At 36.1% G+C, this 15,307-nt stretch overlaps 1 protein-coding gene across 1 annotated transcript in view; it reads left to right on the plus strand.

Annotated features, from left to right (window-relative positions):
- PCOLCE2 (procollagen C-endopeptidase enhancer 2) overlaps positions 1 to 15,307 on the plus strand; it is a 166,144-nt gene that overhangs the window by 32,473 nt on the left and 118,364 nt on the right. The window contains exon 2 of the mRNA XM_053710014.1: positions 9,726 to 9,834. Coding sequence (XP_053565989.1) covers positions 9,726 to 9,834 — 109 coding nt within the window. The remainder of the gene's footprint in view (positions 1 to 9,725; positions 9,835 to 15,307) is intronic.

A 15,307-nucleotide genomic window follows, 5' to 3' on the forward strand; every position in this document is an offset into this window, starting at 1 on the left:
TTATTTAATTTATTTATTGATAGTGTAGTTTAATTGTTAGGTTTAATTGTAACTTAGGTTAGGATTTATTTTACAGGTAATTTTGTAATTATTTTAACTTTTAGCTATTAAATAGTTCTTAACTATTTAATAGCTATTGTACCTGGTTAAAATAAATACAAAGTTACCTGTAAAATAAATATAAATCCTAAAATAGCTATAATATAATTATAATTTATATTGTAGCTATATTAGGGTTTATTTTACAGGTAAGTATTTAGCTTTATATAGGAATAATTTATTTAATAAGAGTTAATTTATTTCGTTAGATTTAAATTATATTTAACTTAGGGGGGTGTTAGTGTTAGGGTTAGACTTAGCTTTAGGGGTTAATCCATTTATTACAGTAGTGGCGAGATTCGGTCGGCAGATTAGGGGTTAATAATTGAAGTTAGGTGTCGGCGATGTTAGGGAGGGCAGATTAGGGGTTAATACTATTTATTATAGGGTTATTGAGGCGGGAGTGAGGCGGATTAGGGGTTAATAACTTTATTATAGTAGCGGTGCGGTCCGCTCGGCAGATTAGGGGTTAATAAGTGTAGGCAGGTGGAGGCGACGTTGAGGGGGGCAGATTAGGGGTTAATAAATATAATATAGGGGTCGGCGGTGTTAGGGGCAGCAGATTAGGGGTACATAGGGATAATGTAGGTAGCGGCGGTTTACGGAGCGGCCAATTAGGGGTTAATTATTGTAGGTAGCTGGCGGCGACGTTGTGGGAGGCAGGTTAGGGGTTAATAAATATAATATAGGGGTCGGCGGTGTTAGGGGCAGCAGATTAGGGGTACATAAGTATAACGTAGGTGGCGGTCGGCAGATTAGGGGTTAAAAAAATTTAATCGAGTGGCGGCGATGTGGGGGGACCTCGGTTTACGGGTACATAGGTAGTTTATGGGTGTTAGTGTACTTTAGAGCACAGTAGTTAAGAGCTTTATAAACCGGCGTTAGCCCATAAAGCTCTTAACTACTGACTTTTTTCTGCGGCTGGAGTTTTGTCGTTAGATTTCTAACGCTCACTTCAGCCACGACTCTAAATACCGGCGTTAGAAAGATCCCATTGAAAGATAGGATACGCAAATGACGTAAGGGGATCTGCGGTATGGAAAAGTCGCGGCTGGAAAGTGAGCGTTAGACCCTTTAATGACTGGCTCCAAATACCAGAGGGCGGTAAAAACCAGCGTTAGGAGCCTCTAACGCTGGTTTTCACGGCTACCGCCCAACTCTAAATCTAGGCCTAAGAGAGCAAAGAAAAAATGATAATAGGAGTAAATTAGAAAGTTGCTTAAAATTGCATGCTCTATCTATTATCATTAAAGTTTAATGTTGACTAGACTATTAATTTAAGTGATGGGGACCCAACACGTTTTAACCAACTAAAGATGCCACACTAGATGTGTATGCTGACACTGCATATACATGAGACCCTTACAGGCTTAGCAACATGCCAATGGGGAAAGGCATTGACATCCCTGGATTAAAAGGACAGTCTACACTAAAATTGTTATTGCTTAAAAATAAAGATAATTCCTTTACTACCCATTCCCCAGCTTTGCACAACCAACATTGTTATATTAATTTACTTTATAACATTTAAACCTCTAAATTTCTGCCTGTTTTTAAGCCACTATAGACAGCATCTTATCACATGCTTTTTTATTTGCTTTTCACAACAGGAGACTGCTAGTTCATGTGAGCCATATAGATAACATTGTGTTCATGCCCGAGGAGTTATTTAAGATTTAGCAAAACACAGTAGATAAATAATAAATACAAAGACATGTTATCAGGGGGCTGTCAGAAGATGTTTAGATATAAAGTAATCACAGAGGTAAAAAGTATATTAATATAACTGTGTTGGTTATACAAAACTTGGGAATGTGTAATAAAGGGAAAATCTATCTTTTAAAACAATAACAACTCTATTGTAGACTGTCCGTTTAAGGAAACCCATACATACCCTGAAACCACAATACTACAAGCTTGGCCCTCGGATCACAACAGTACTCTTGTTATATATCCTGGAGTAAAACACTGAAATGTGAACTTTATACTTTATACTTTTTAAAATTTTCATCTTTCTTGTAGAGATCTGCATTTGTTTTCGGACTAATACACATTCATAATGAAAATGAATATCTGAATGAATGCACCAGCAAAATTGAAAGAAAATGAAAAAATACTGAAAAATGAATCAGTATTTATTAGTTTCCTCTAAATTGCTTGTAACGGGTTAATACTTACCTTAACGGGGTCTGGAGAGCGCACTAATCCGATCCTTTTCTTGCCAGAGCCTTGGCCACGCTAACAGGAGGCTTAGCCGTTTGGCTCCCAAGACCTGCACAAAAGTTAGTGCAGGTCCTGAGCGCGCTATGCCTCCTATTAGCGCAGCCAGGGACCAGGCAAGAAGAGGATCGGGTTAGTGCGCTCTCCAGAGCCCGTTAAGATAAGTGTAAAGATCTTCTGTTTATAGAATGCACACAACTCAAAATTGCATCATTGTTTAACTTCAAAAACTTTTTTATTAACTGAAGACAACCCACCCATTTCACTGTATTACCTACCTCATGTTTGTCCCTAGTATTAGAATATATGAACTGCAACAAATATAGACAATAACAACTGGAAACAAATTATAGTAAGTAACCCTTTAAAGGAAAAAAAATAAATACGAATTCCGTCAGTATTTTTTCATTTTCCTCAAATACCCATGAACACTACAAGCAATCTGTCCTTTATTGACTAATGTTTATGATGTATGGTATTCATTTTTTTTTTTTTAGATGTTTTAGGACACTGTCTTACTTATATAGCTCCTATACATGTGTGGTTACCAACATTCCCCCCCCCCCTTTTTTCCTGCTCTTGCTGGGCCTCGTGGCTGGTTCTACGGGGAAGCGCAAGTTCGTTATTTTCATTTGCCACCATCTGCATATTTTCCTATAAAGTTCAGTATATTGCTATATTTAATCTTCTGTCGATTAATATATCTTATCATCTAAGCATCCTAACAATTACACAATTACATTAAATTGCAATTGCATGAGGCTCACTCCCTTGCCTTTACCGGGACAGACATACTGATTTGCTGCTTAAAGTCCGTTACAATGGGTGAGTACTTAGGACATTTTGAGGTAAAATATCTTTCTTTTTTACATAGAGATGTTCAGGTTATATTTTCTAGTCAGGTTTTTGCAGCTATGATGCATCACTTTCAAGTGTTTCAACATTTGGGTATCATGGCCCTTTAAGTGATATCTCTAAATATTTTACAGATAAATAGGGACTAATGTAGTGCTATCTTTCATTAGTTATTTAAAGGGACATTAAACACTAAATAAATGCTAGATAGAATGATGCCTTCAAAGAAAAGATTAGTCTGAAAACAGTGTGTGTGACAAAATAAGTGTAAAGTTTTACTGTCTATAAAACAATGGGAGCTGCCATGTTGTAACTTAGGTTACATTCTCTGCTGTGGCCGATTAGGTACTGTTATAAATAGGTCACTAGAGTGTGCAGCCAATGGCTGTGTGGAATATAACAGTGTTCTGCACGTCCATTTCTAACAGGAACCGAAAGTTCACAATTTCTTAATGGAATTGGGGACAAAATAAATGATCATTTTATATTACCACCTTAAAGTCCCTTTAAGATGTTAGTTTAGTTTATTGTTCATGCTGTACAAGTGTTTGGTCAGGAAGTGGCCTTTATTATATTTAATTTTATGTTACTTTATATGTCTAATAGAAAGAAAAGAAGCGGAGCTGCAGTCTTCTTAAAATAAAAATGTATCTTTATTTAACAAAAAGATTAAAAGTTCATGGACGCATCCAAAGAAAGTATAGGGCGTACCACCTAGACTGACATGTTTCGGCGGTCACAGCTCTAGAGGCGGGCGAAGTGAAACTTCTCAGCCCGTGTGGAGCATGGAAGGGCCCCGCATGATTGCAAGCATTGTCGAACAGCTCATTTGATTCCGCTTTGGACATAGCACATCGCGGCCATACAGGTATCGAACTTCACTGTTTTATCCGCAGATTATTAGAATTGGGGTTTACAGTGGTACTATTATAGACCCGTTACAATATTAAGATATTGAGATATTGAGACTTTCTCGTCATTTAAGTTGCCATCTTGCTTAAGAATATAATTCCTTTTTTTTACTTTATATGTCTATTCTTAAATGTATCTATGTGAAGGTTATGGAATAGCTTTCATGAAATAATAACCACTTGTTAGCTATACTTTACATAACTCAAAGGTACAAGAGAGACCTAACCGAATCTGAGGGGAAAAAGGGGAACTAATACATAGGGGCAGATTTACTAAAGTGTGGACGGACATGATACGATGTAGCATGTCATGTCCACCGCACATCGATAAATGCCGACAGCATACGCAGTTCTGGGGAACTGCTTGTGCAATGCCGTCCCCTGCAGATTTGCGGCCATTCGCCAGCTAGCAGGGGTGTCAATCAGCCTGATCGTATATGATTGGGCGGATTGAAAACCGCTGCCTCTGAGACCGCTGCTTCATAACTGCTGTTTCCGGCAAGCCTGAAGGCTCCATTCAGAGCTTGGTAATTTGGCCCCATAGTATGTATATTTCTGTCTTACCGGTATGATGTGAATATCTGACATCTACATTGTTTTTCACAATTTCTTTTCATGTATACTTATGTCTTTAATTTAAAAAAAAAGAAAGAAAGAAAGAAATTGGAAAGTTGTTTTAAAATGCAAAAAAAAATAAAAATCCAATTTACTTTCATTGTCAAATTTTCCACATTCCTTTTATATGCACATGGGACACGGACATTGAATAGATTATTATTATTACTATTATTAATAATAATAATAATATTTTGTAATAATAATAATAATTATTATTATTATTATTGTTTAAATTACTTGGATCTCATAGACTTTTCTGCTCAACTGAAACCTCTACTCTCCAACATCTTATCTCTTTCATACCCAGACTTCCTTACAATATAATTCTGCACCAAAATCAGCTGTTTAATGTGCATCATGCATTCCATGACAGCAAGGGCACACCAAACAGTCCCACTATCTTCAGCGATGTTCAGGAACTGCTGAAAATCAGTGGAGAAAATCACAAACCTGTGCTTATTTCCTGCATTATAAATTCATCCTCAGATCATACAACTACATACTTAGCCTAGTTAAACAAGTCTATTTCTGCTCCCTTGTGTCAACTCACAAATCCAACCCAAGAAGGCTGTTTTCAACCTTTAAATCCCTTCTACATTTGCCTGCAACTCCGACCACTACCAAAATCACTGCTCAGATTATTGCTGATCACTTCAAAAATAAAATTGACACAATTAGAAAAGATATCTCTCCCTCACAACCCTCAAACCCAGCCCTCCTACCTACCACTTCAATTAACAAAGCTCTCTGTTACTCCTGTAACAGAGGAAGAAGTCTCTTTAAACAGTCTCACCACTGGTGCATTTTCTTATACATTCAAGCATGCATCAATCACACTAATCATAAAAAGCTCTGTGTTGGGTCCCTTGCTATTTTATATCTATGTATCCTCCCTTGGAAAACTTAAATCTTCCTTCGGGTTCCAGTATCACGTATATGCTAATGATATTCAAATCTGTGTTTCACCCTCCTGATATCTCCCTCTTTACAATTACCTCCTGGATGTTCTTGCACTACCCCCAACTCAATCTTTCCAAAACTGAGTTGATTCTTATTCCCTCTCTCCGAGACATCCAACACATGACATTTCTCTTACAGTTGGAAACTCTATTCTCAACACCTCACCCCAGGTCTGCTGTCTTTGGGGTCACACCTGACTCTGAACTCATTTTCACATATACATGCGCTCACCAAATCCTGCCATGCACAACTATGCAAAATTTCTAGAATATGACCTCTCCCTCATTTTGTAAAACATTGACTTCTGCAATCTACTTCTAAATACTCTTCCCAAACCCCCCCTTCCTATTATGAATGCTTCAGCTACACTCATCCACCTAAGTGCTCCGCTCTGCCAGTCTCTACACTGGCTCTTCATACACTCTAGAATACAATTTAAGTTATTAACCCTAACCTATAAAGCACTGATAAGCCTCACACCCAACTATATTTCCTCTCTCCAAATACTACCAGACTTGCCCTCTTTGATCAACCTCTGACCAATGTCTCTTCACTATTATCTAAACATACATCTCTCACCGCCAAGACTTCTTATGTGCTGCTCCTGTCCTCTGGAATGCTCTACCCCACTCCATCAGACTGTCTCCAACTGTGTATAGCTTCAGATGCTCTTTAAAACCCCACCTATTCACATAGGCTTACCAGATCTCCTCTGTTTTTCATCCTACCCAAAATAAATTTTGAACTATTTTGACTCACTGCTGCAACTATAATCCATGTGACAAACTACCCCAGACCTTCTGTCTGTGCACCCTCAACCTGTAGACTGTAAGCTCTTCGGAGCAGGGCCCTCTTCCTTCTGTATTGGATTTGTTTATTTTGTTATATTTTTGCATCTTATTACAAGCCTTTGTCATTGTATTATTATTATAATTCTAATATTTATTACTGTTTATGAGTGTGCCTCCAGAAACTACTCTAGTTTATTTTAAGACAAGATAGGGCTGATTAATTTTATTAGGCAAAAGTGCAAGTTATTTGTTTGACTTTAATTGGTGGAGCAAGAAGTGTTTGTATCTGTTCAGTGATGTTGTCATCCAATATGGCGAGGGTTATATCAGTGCATTTTGCCATAGACAGAACCAGTGTTGCATTCAAATACTTTTAGGGGTACTACTTAATAAGTCAAAAATAGTTTTCTGTGGGTTTACAAAGTTATTTAGTTGTGGAACTCAATAAGTGAACAATTTGTTGTTAAGTCAATTTGGCTTGTGATCAGCAAAACAGGACTGGCATTAAGGGCCATTTTCACTAGACCAATAATGAATAATGTGTCTCTGATAAACAATGAGAATACGTAGTTGATTGTGTTTGTGTTCACATAAAAAATGGTTTATATGCAGATGTCAACATTCCAATAGTTATAAAATGATAAATTGTGATGGGCCCTACTATGTTATAAGTATTCCAAAATGTTGATACAAAGTAACATGAATTTTTCTCCATATAATTCCTAAATCAAATTAATTTGTTAACACTAACATTTTAAATTGTAATCACTTGTCTGTTTTATTTTTTTCTCCTTGTTTAAAATCAGTCCCATTATTCCCTTAATACGAATATATCTAAACATGCAAATATTGTTGTTAAATGTGCTGGGAGAAAACGTGTAATTTTAGCTCTTGGCCTAGTTTGCACTTTTTACCAATCCTATCCATCAATATTTTTTATTATAGATATGTTAAGTATTTAACACAACATGTTGATGGAATTCATTGCAACAACAACAAAAATTAAAAGAAAAAAAAAAGTACAAAAATCAGTTTTGCTTACGGAAGATTTAAAACACCCACACATCACAATACAAAAACTGCACCAAAGTGAATACAATCTTATTTATATCACTTTTGACCCTGTCCCACACTTTTTTTTATATATCATAGAGGTTTAATTCTGTTTTTAAACTTTTTTTTCTCTATTAAATCTTTGTTTTTAAAAGTTTTATTATAATGTAAATCCTTGCAAACTAGCAAGTGATAATGGTTTACTATAGGGGGTCAATTTATTAAATGCCGGGAGCAGACATGATTCGCTGTAGCTATCAGCATTTAATATTGCACAAGCATTTCTTGTGCCGCCCCCTGCACATTTACAACCAATCGGCCGTTAGCAGGTGGTATCAATCATTCCAATCGAATCGGATCGGGATGATTGTAGTCCGCCACAGTCTTAGGACCTCTGCTTCTTAACTTCTGTTTCCGTCGAGGCAGAAACTAAGGGGGTAGAGAACAGCATCTACCCCCAGGTTTCAAAAAAGCACAATATTTTACAGCTGTATTTTGTATTGCGCTCAAGCACAACACTTAAAGGGATATGAAAACCCAAGTTTTTCTTTCATGATTCACATAGAGTATATACAATTTTAAACAACTTTCTATTTTCTGGAAAAAAACACACAAAAGGGTGCCCCATAGTGCACATTGTATATTCAAAAGAGAGAAACTAAATATCCTAAATGGGTAACTCACAATCAGGGGGGCACTACTTAAACAATAGTGCATATAAGGCAGGCTTGATGTCGCAGTCACCTGCTGACTGAGCCAGGTTGTTCTTTCTAGAGCATATAGAAGCCTCCCTTTAGAATACCTGAAAACTCAAGCATAGAAGTACATCTCACAGTGTAGACTGTACTGTTATATAGTGACAAGATCCCAAGTGGGTAACTCACAATGTTGGCACTATAGGAGTAATAGTGCATAGGGGCATGCTGGGTATTCTAGTCTACACCTGACTTTCTCATCAGGTACACTCTTCTGTTGGAGTTTCTCATTGCAGGCAAATGTCAAAATGAAAGGAGAAAATAATAAAGGAGCTATTTAAATTAGAGTTATCTAGATTCACTTTTATTGCAATTTTTATTAAAATATGCTTTAAACATGAAGGCTCCCTTAATTTGGCTTAATACATTTTCTGATTTAAAGGATCAATAAACACCTCTTGCTATAAAAACTGTGTTTGTCCACTGCCCCTGCAGAGACCAAAAAGTAAAATGCCAGCTATTTGGTCGCATTTTAAAGAAATCTTATGTTAGATTATTTGCTTTTTAAACTCTATAGAGTGCATGGCACAAAACATATTTTATAGTAAAGCAGTAGATGTTTAAACAAACCAAATCACATCAATCCCTTTCCTCTCTCTCTTCCCCTTCAATACATTAAATGACACACACTGGCTGATTGTGAATATGAGTGCGAATCAAGAGTGAACCAAAGAAGGGCAGATAGTGGGAACAGAGCCCAAATTAGGAGGTAACGAAAAAACAGGAGCAAGAGGCAGAGAGTCATGGAAAGAGGCGGACACACATTGTCTGAATGCACAGCGTGCTTACTGTAGCCTCTCCATCACCTATGTCCAGCAAATTTATAGCAGTTTACATCAGTTTACCTCCTAAAGAATTACTGTCCAACCCGCAGCTCTTTTTATTAATTAATACATGTATTTATTTTTAGTGCTTTTAATTTAGGTTGTAGAGTAACAATGTGGTAAATGCATTTGGTGTATGAGTACTGGAAATAAATAATATACGTACTTCATTATACAAAGCCATTTATTTGTAATAAATGTAATGTTCCAGTACATTGGACCACATCATGAAATAGTATGACAGCACTGCCATGTATCATATCCATATTCAATCAATACAGTTAAGTTACCTGTGAATTCTGGATTGTTGAATGTCTGAGACACTTGGTTACATAAAATAGAAAATAATGTTTTGATGACCCATAAGAACCAAAAGGTGTCTTTTCTGTTTTCCTTATGCAATGTAATAAGCTCATAGGCTAGCCATCAGCATGTGACAGTCATTCTTGAATTCACTTACTATGATAATATATGACGGAAACAGAACCTTACTCTTCTAGACAAACTAGTCCTTTTAATTGTCTAGTGTATAAAGGTTATTGAGTAAGCATTTAGCAGGCACATTCTATTGAGTATGTTTCTACTTTGTAATTCACTTGTCATTTCTTTGACCTGCTATTGGTATCTTTTCTGCCACAGGCATGTTTTCACATGTGGAGGAAATCTAACAGGGGAAAATGGAATTCTGGGAAGCGAAGGATTCCCTGGAGTTTATCCTCCAAACAGCAAATGTACTTGGAAAATTACAGTAAGTACTTTCTTATTAATATCAGTTCAATAGCTGTAGAGAAACATAAAAGTGCTACCTTATTGACTATTTCATATGGATTTGTTAGAAAATATGTGCTTCTTTTTATTTATTTTTTGCGCTTTAGTGCAACCATTTACTTCCAGCTGGTAATATGCCCGCTAGTTAGCTTATTGCTTACCATGTCCCATGATAACAATAGCGCAACACTAGCCCATAATCTAACCCAGAATGTTCCTGTGTCTCCAGAATATACACACAATAGTTTATTGGCCTACAAGGAGAGAGAATTTAAAATTACCTCAACTTTCAAACACCTTTAATACTCACCCAGTTAGTGTTACATCTGTGTTCATTTGTTGACACGTGAAAAAATACTTGTTAATGGTTTGAACTGTTCTCCAATCAGCATTCTAACCGTACGGCACTTTTTTGTAGCTAAAGCGCCGACTGGAGAACATTTCAAACCATTAACTCACAAAAAATAATTTTGAAGTGGGCGGACGGAGCACAGTGTATTAGAATGGCACGGCTAGATTAAAAAGTAAATTACAGCGCATCTGATTTTAAAACATGTAAAGTTTACCATCATTTTCAGTGGAGATTAAAAAAAATGTTCCAGATTAGTTTCTACTTTTTGTGGATATTGAAACTTTGACCCAAATGAAAACCTCTGTTTATACAGTGTAGCTCAGTATATACACTTATAGCTTGAGATTTTAGCTATCAAAATGTATGGCGAGTTTGTGCTTTTTCCTGTTGACAAACCCAAACAATAAAACAGTGGAGTTACAGGGATACAGATCTTTTGCATGGTTTTTTTCTCTGCAAGTAACATGATTCTGTCACTAATTTGCAGTCAGTCTGTTTTGGCTCAGGACATGAAATTCTTATGCTCAGGGGGTCCGCAAGCAGGCAGCGATCCTAATGTTCTAGTGGATAGATTATAGATGTAAGGCAAGTTTTTCAAGAGACTCAGAGCTCCAAAAAATTGAAGATCTGCATGAAAAACACATTTATTTCCGGGTCTATCGTTATATTCTATTTTGTTATGAATATTATATGTATGTGTTAGAAATCATGTATAAAACAAAAGGATTTTATTGCATTCAATGTTGTGCTTTAGATATGAGTGTGATCATTTGCAGCAATATCTTTATTTTATTATCATTTCCCTGTTATTAATTTGCATGTTGTAGAAGTGTATACAACAAATGACATCAGTTAAGTACCTCTTACTACTGAACTCTAGATGCACATTAAACATTAAAGCAACACACCTTCAACTGGCAGAAAAGTATTCTTTTATCTTAATGCATATTTATATATAATCTGTTAGACATTGTTGATAACACATATCCATGTTAAATACAGTTGCTTTTGACATGTGACAGATCTGGATGGAGAAATCATCACAGCAACAGAACAGTTTTTGGACTACACATATAAACCATTCTAGTTGTCAGGTCACCTATCATGCATCGCTTCTGCCGCGTTAAATATTGCAAAATAAGAGCAACATCCACTCGAGGGAATAAAATGGCAAATTCTGTGTCATGTATTGTTTTAGACCTAAAAGACCATTAAATACAACAGAATTGCATAATCCACTACTGCATACTAAAAAAGGTATTGCAATGACAATGACTCCTGTACCATGTGACAGCCATCAGCAAATCACAGACTCAGTAACATATACACTCTTGCACATGATCAGTAGGTTCTGGTATCTCAGAAAGTGTGATAATATAAATAAAAAGTAAAAAAAAAACAAAAAAAAAAACTTTACTATATCTAATTAATGAAAGAAAATAAAAAGGACTTTAAAGTGATAGTAAAGTCTAAATTAAAATTTCAAGATTCGGATAGGGCATGCATTTTTAAACAACTTTCTAATTTACTTTTATTATCAAATTTGCTTTATTCTTTTTGTATTCTTAGTTGAAAAGCTAAACCTAGGTAGCCTTATATGCAAATGTTTAAACCCTTGAAGGCCATCTCTTATCTGAATGCATTAGACAGTTTTTCACAGCTGGAGGGCATTGGTTCATGTTTTTAATATAAATAACATTGTGCTCATGCATGTGGAGTTATTTAAGAGTTAGCACTAATTGCCTGAAATGCAAGTCTGTCAAAAGATATGAGATAAGGGGGCAGTCTGCAGAAGCTTACATACAAGGTAATTGCGGAGGTTAAAAGTACATTTCTATAACAGTGTTGTTTATGCAAAACTGGGGAATGATAAATAAAAGGATTATCTATCTTTTTAAAGAATAACATTTTTGGTGTTTACTATCCCTTTAAGGCTAGATGGTGTTACTTTGAAATGTGTGTGTTCTTGCAAATGTGTAACATTCTTGCAAAACTGTTGCCATATAGTGCTTCAGAAATGGTCCGGCTTCTAAGCATACGTCCCTGCTTTTCAACTAAAGATACCACGAAAACTAAGAAGAATTGATAATAAAAGTAAATTAGAAAGATTTTAAAAATTGCATGCTCTGTCTGAATCATGAAAGAAAAATGTAGGTTTCATATCCCTTTAAGCTTCTTTATGAGCAGCTAGTTTGACAAGTACAAATGTAGCAACAGGATTGCTATGTACCTTAAAGGACCAGTAAACTTTACTTACTTTCCAGATGGTGTAAACATGATTTATTATAATATTAATTTAAATGTGCAATAAGCATTTTTTTTTTTAAAGTTTTATAAACTTACTTCTAAATCCTAGAGTAATCCATTTCTTCCAAGGTTAAAGGGACATGAAACCCAAATTTTTGTTTTCATGATTCAGATAGAGAATACAATTTTAAACAACTTTATCATTTACTTCTATTATCTAATCTGTTTTATTCTCTTGGTATCATTTGTTGAAGGAGCAGCAATGCCCTAATGGTTTCTTACTGAACACATAGGTGAGCCAATCACAATAGGTATATATATGCAGCCACCAATCAACAGCTAGAACATAGGTTCTCTCCTGCTCTTCAGCTTAGCTAGATAAACATTTCAGCCAACAATAACAAGAGAAGGAAGCAAATTAAATAATAGAAGTAAATTGGAAAGTTGTTTAAAATTGTTTTCTCTATCTGAAAGAAAAAATTTGGGTTTCATGTCCCTTTAAGACAGCCGACTGAAAAAGCAGGTGAGGCATTGATTGCAACAGTCCAATCACTGTGCTCAGAATTAGCCTCTGCATAAATATTATTTTCAGGCTCACTCCCAACCGCATGAGCAATACGTTTGGCTTAATGCGCATGTGGTCAGGAGCGAGCGTGTATAAAAATAATTGCAGTCGGATCTGTACATTCAGCTTCTCCTTCTGCACACAACTTCCAGCAGAGTGGGCTTTTGTTCACACTATCGCTGATGTCAATAAATGGTGACAAATCAGTTTGAAACTGCGCATGCGGTAAGGTACTGCGCTTGCATGTCTTCTCTGGCACTTGGTACCTAGGTATAGGTATAAGGAGTATCACAGAGGGCTTGGAAATCATAAAAATTTCAAATTTAAATTAAAAAAATAATGACAAAAAATGATAATAGAAACAAACAATTCTGGGTTTACTGTCCCTTTAAATGCCTGTAGGAACTGTCATCAACATTAATTGCTGTTGCAATATTGTCATGGCTCTTGCTAAATACAAGCTGCTACATTTTTTTTGATTGCTACATTATAGTTACCGGGTAGATACTGTGAAACAACCCTGTTGCTGCAACGTGCATCTTATTTGTTAAAGGTACATAAAGGTGCAAAAAGAAAATGCTGTATTATGTTATAACATTTTAATATTGCAGCATTGCTTGCAAAGGGAAGTCAGTTCCAGAGCAGCAATAGACTACTGTGAGCTAGCTAAACACATCTGGTGGTGAGTCATTGACAAGAAACAAATGTGTGTACGGCCACAAATCCCCAGCTAGTTTGTAGTGCATTGCTGCTGCCAAGGATATGTATATATGCTTTTCAATGAAGGATACCAAGGTAACAAAGTAAATTTGAAAATTGAAGGACATTTTTAAAGTGTTTTAAAATGATGTGCTCTATCTGAATCATGAACGTATAATTTTGACTTCACTGTTCCTTTAATCAGTCCTCATTAGCTCCCCCCTACCATCTTACAGATAACTATGAATGTTTACACAAATGGTAGTAAAGCCAAGGACATATGGGAATATTGCATATCTTACATTGACAGTAAACATACAAAATATCTCATACAAACATTAAAGCTGTTCTTGTCTAATACTGAATACTAAATGTAAAGCATATTTTAGCACCTTGTTAGATACGTCATGTACATATATTCATGTCTGCTTCTGGTATTGAGCCTTTTTTTTTTTTTTTACAATTGTGTTAAGCGGGTGGTACAGCCAATCCGATGCTGCACTGCCCATCCTATGACCTTTAACACTGCATGCTCCTGAATTGGAAAAATTGCTCCATACACTACTACCAAAGCATAAAACTTTCTTAACAGGTTAAAAGTATCACTAGTGGAATCTACCTATCTCATTTATGGCCAGATTACAAACAAAATAATGCTTCCGCGAAAGCGATATTTGCACTCAACTTTGTAATACCAGCGCACATTTGCGTGCGCTGGTATTACCAAGTTGAGTGCAAATATCGTTTTGGTATAAACACATAATATAAGCATATACGTATATATTTCCTCGGAACACACAGTGTCCATAGACCACAATGTAAAGGCACTTTTCAGTGCCGTTTCTTTCATGTAATTGGCAAGAGTCCATGAGCTAGTGACGTATGGAATATACAATCCTACCAGGAGGGGCAAAGTTTTCCAAACCTCAAAAAGCCTATAATTACACCCCTCAGCACATCCACAATTCAGTTTTACAAACTTTGCCTCCTATGGAGGTGATGAAGTAAGTTTGTGCTTGATTTTCTACGTTGACATGCGCTTCTCAGCATTTTCAAGCCCAATTCCTCTCAGAGTACAGTGAATGTCAGAGGGATGTGAAGGGAGTATCACCTATTGAATTCTATGGTTTTCCTTGCTGGAAATCTTTTCATAGGTTCTCTGTTATCGGTCGTAGAGATTCATCTCCTACCTCCCTTTTCAGATCAACGATATACTCTCATATTCCATTACCTCTACTGATAACTGTTTCATTACTGGTTTGGCTATCTGCTATATGTGGATGGGTGTCTTTCGGTAAGTATGTTTTCATTACTTAAGACACTCTCAGCTATGGTTTGGCACTTTATGTATTAATGTAAAGTTCTAAATATATGTAATGTACTTGTATTTGCCATGAGTCAGGTTTATTTATATTTCCTTTTGCAGACTATCAGTTTCGAAATTTGGAAAAACATATTTAGGAAGTTATTTTTTCTTACCTGGGGTATAGTCTTTTCGTCTAAATTGACTGTTTTCTTTAATTTTCGCGGACAAAATTAGGCTCGCGATGCCGCAAAATGCTATTATTTATTGCGTCATTCTTGGGGCAA

Source organism: Bombina bombina, chromosome 4 (genome assembly GCF_027579735.1).
Source record: "Bombina bombina isolate aBomBom1 chromosome 4, aBomBom1.pri, whole genome shotgun sequence".
In the NCBI taxonomy this organism is placed as follows: domain Eukaryota; kingdom Metazoa; phylum Chordata; class Amphibia; order Anura; family Bombinatoridae; genus Bombina; species Bombina bombina.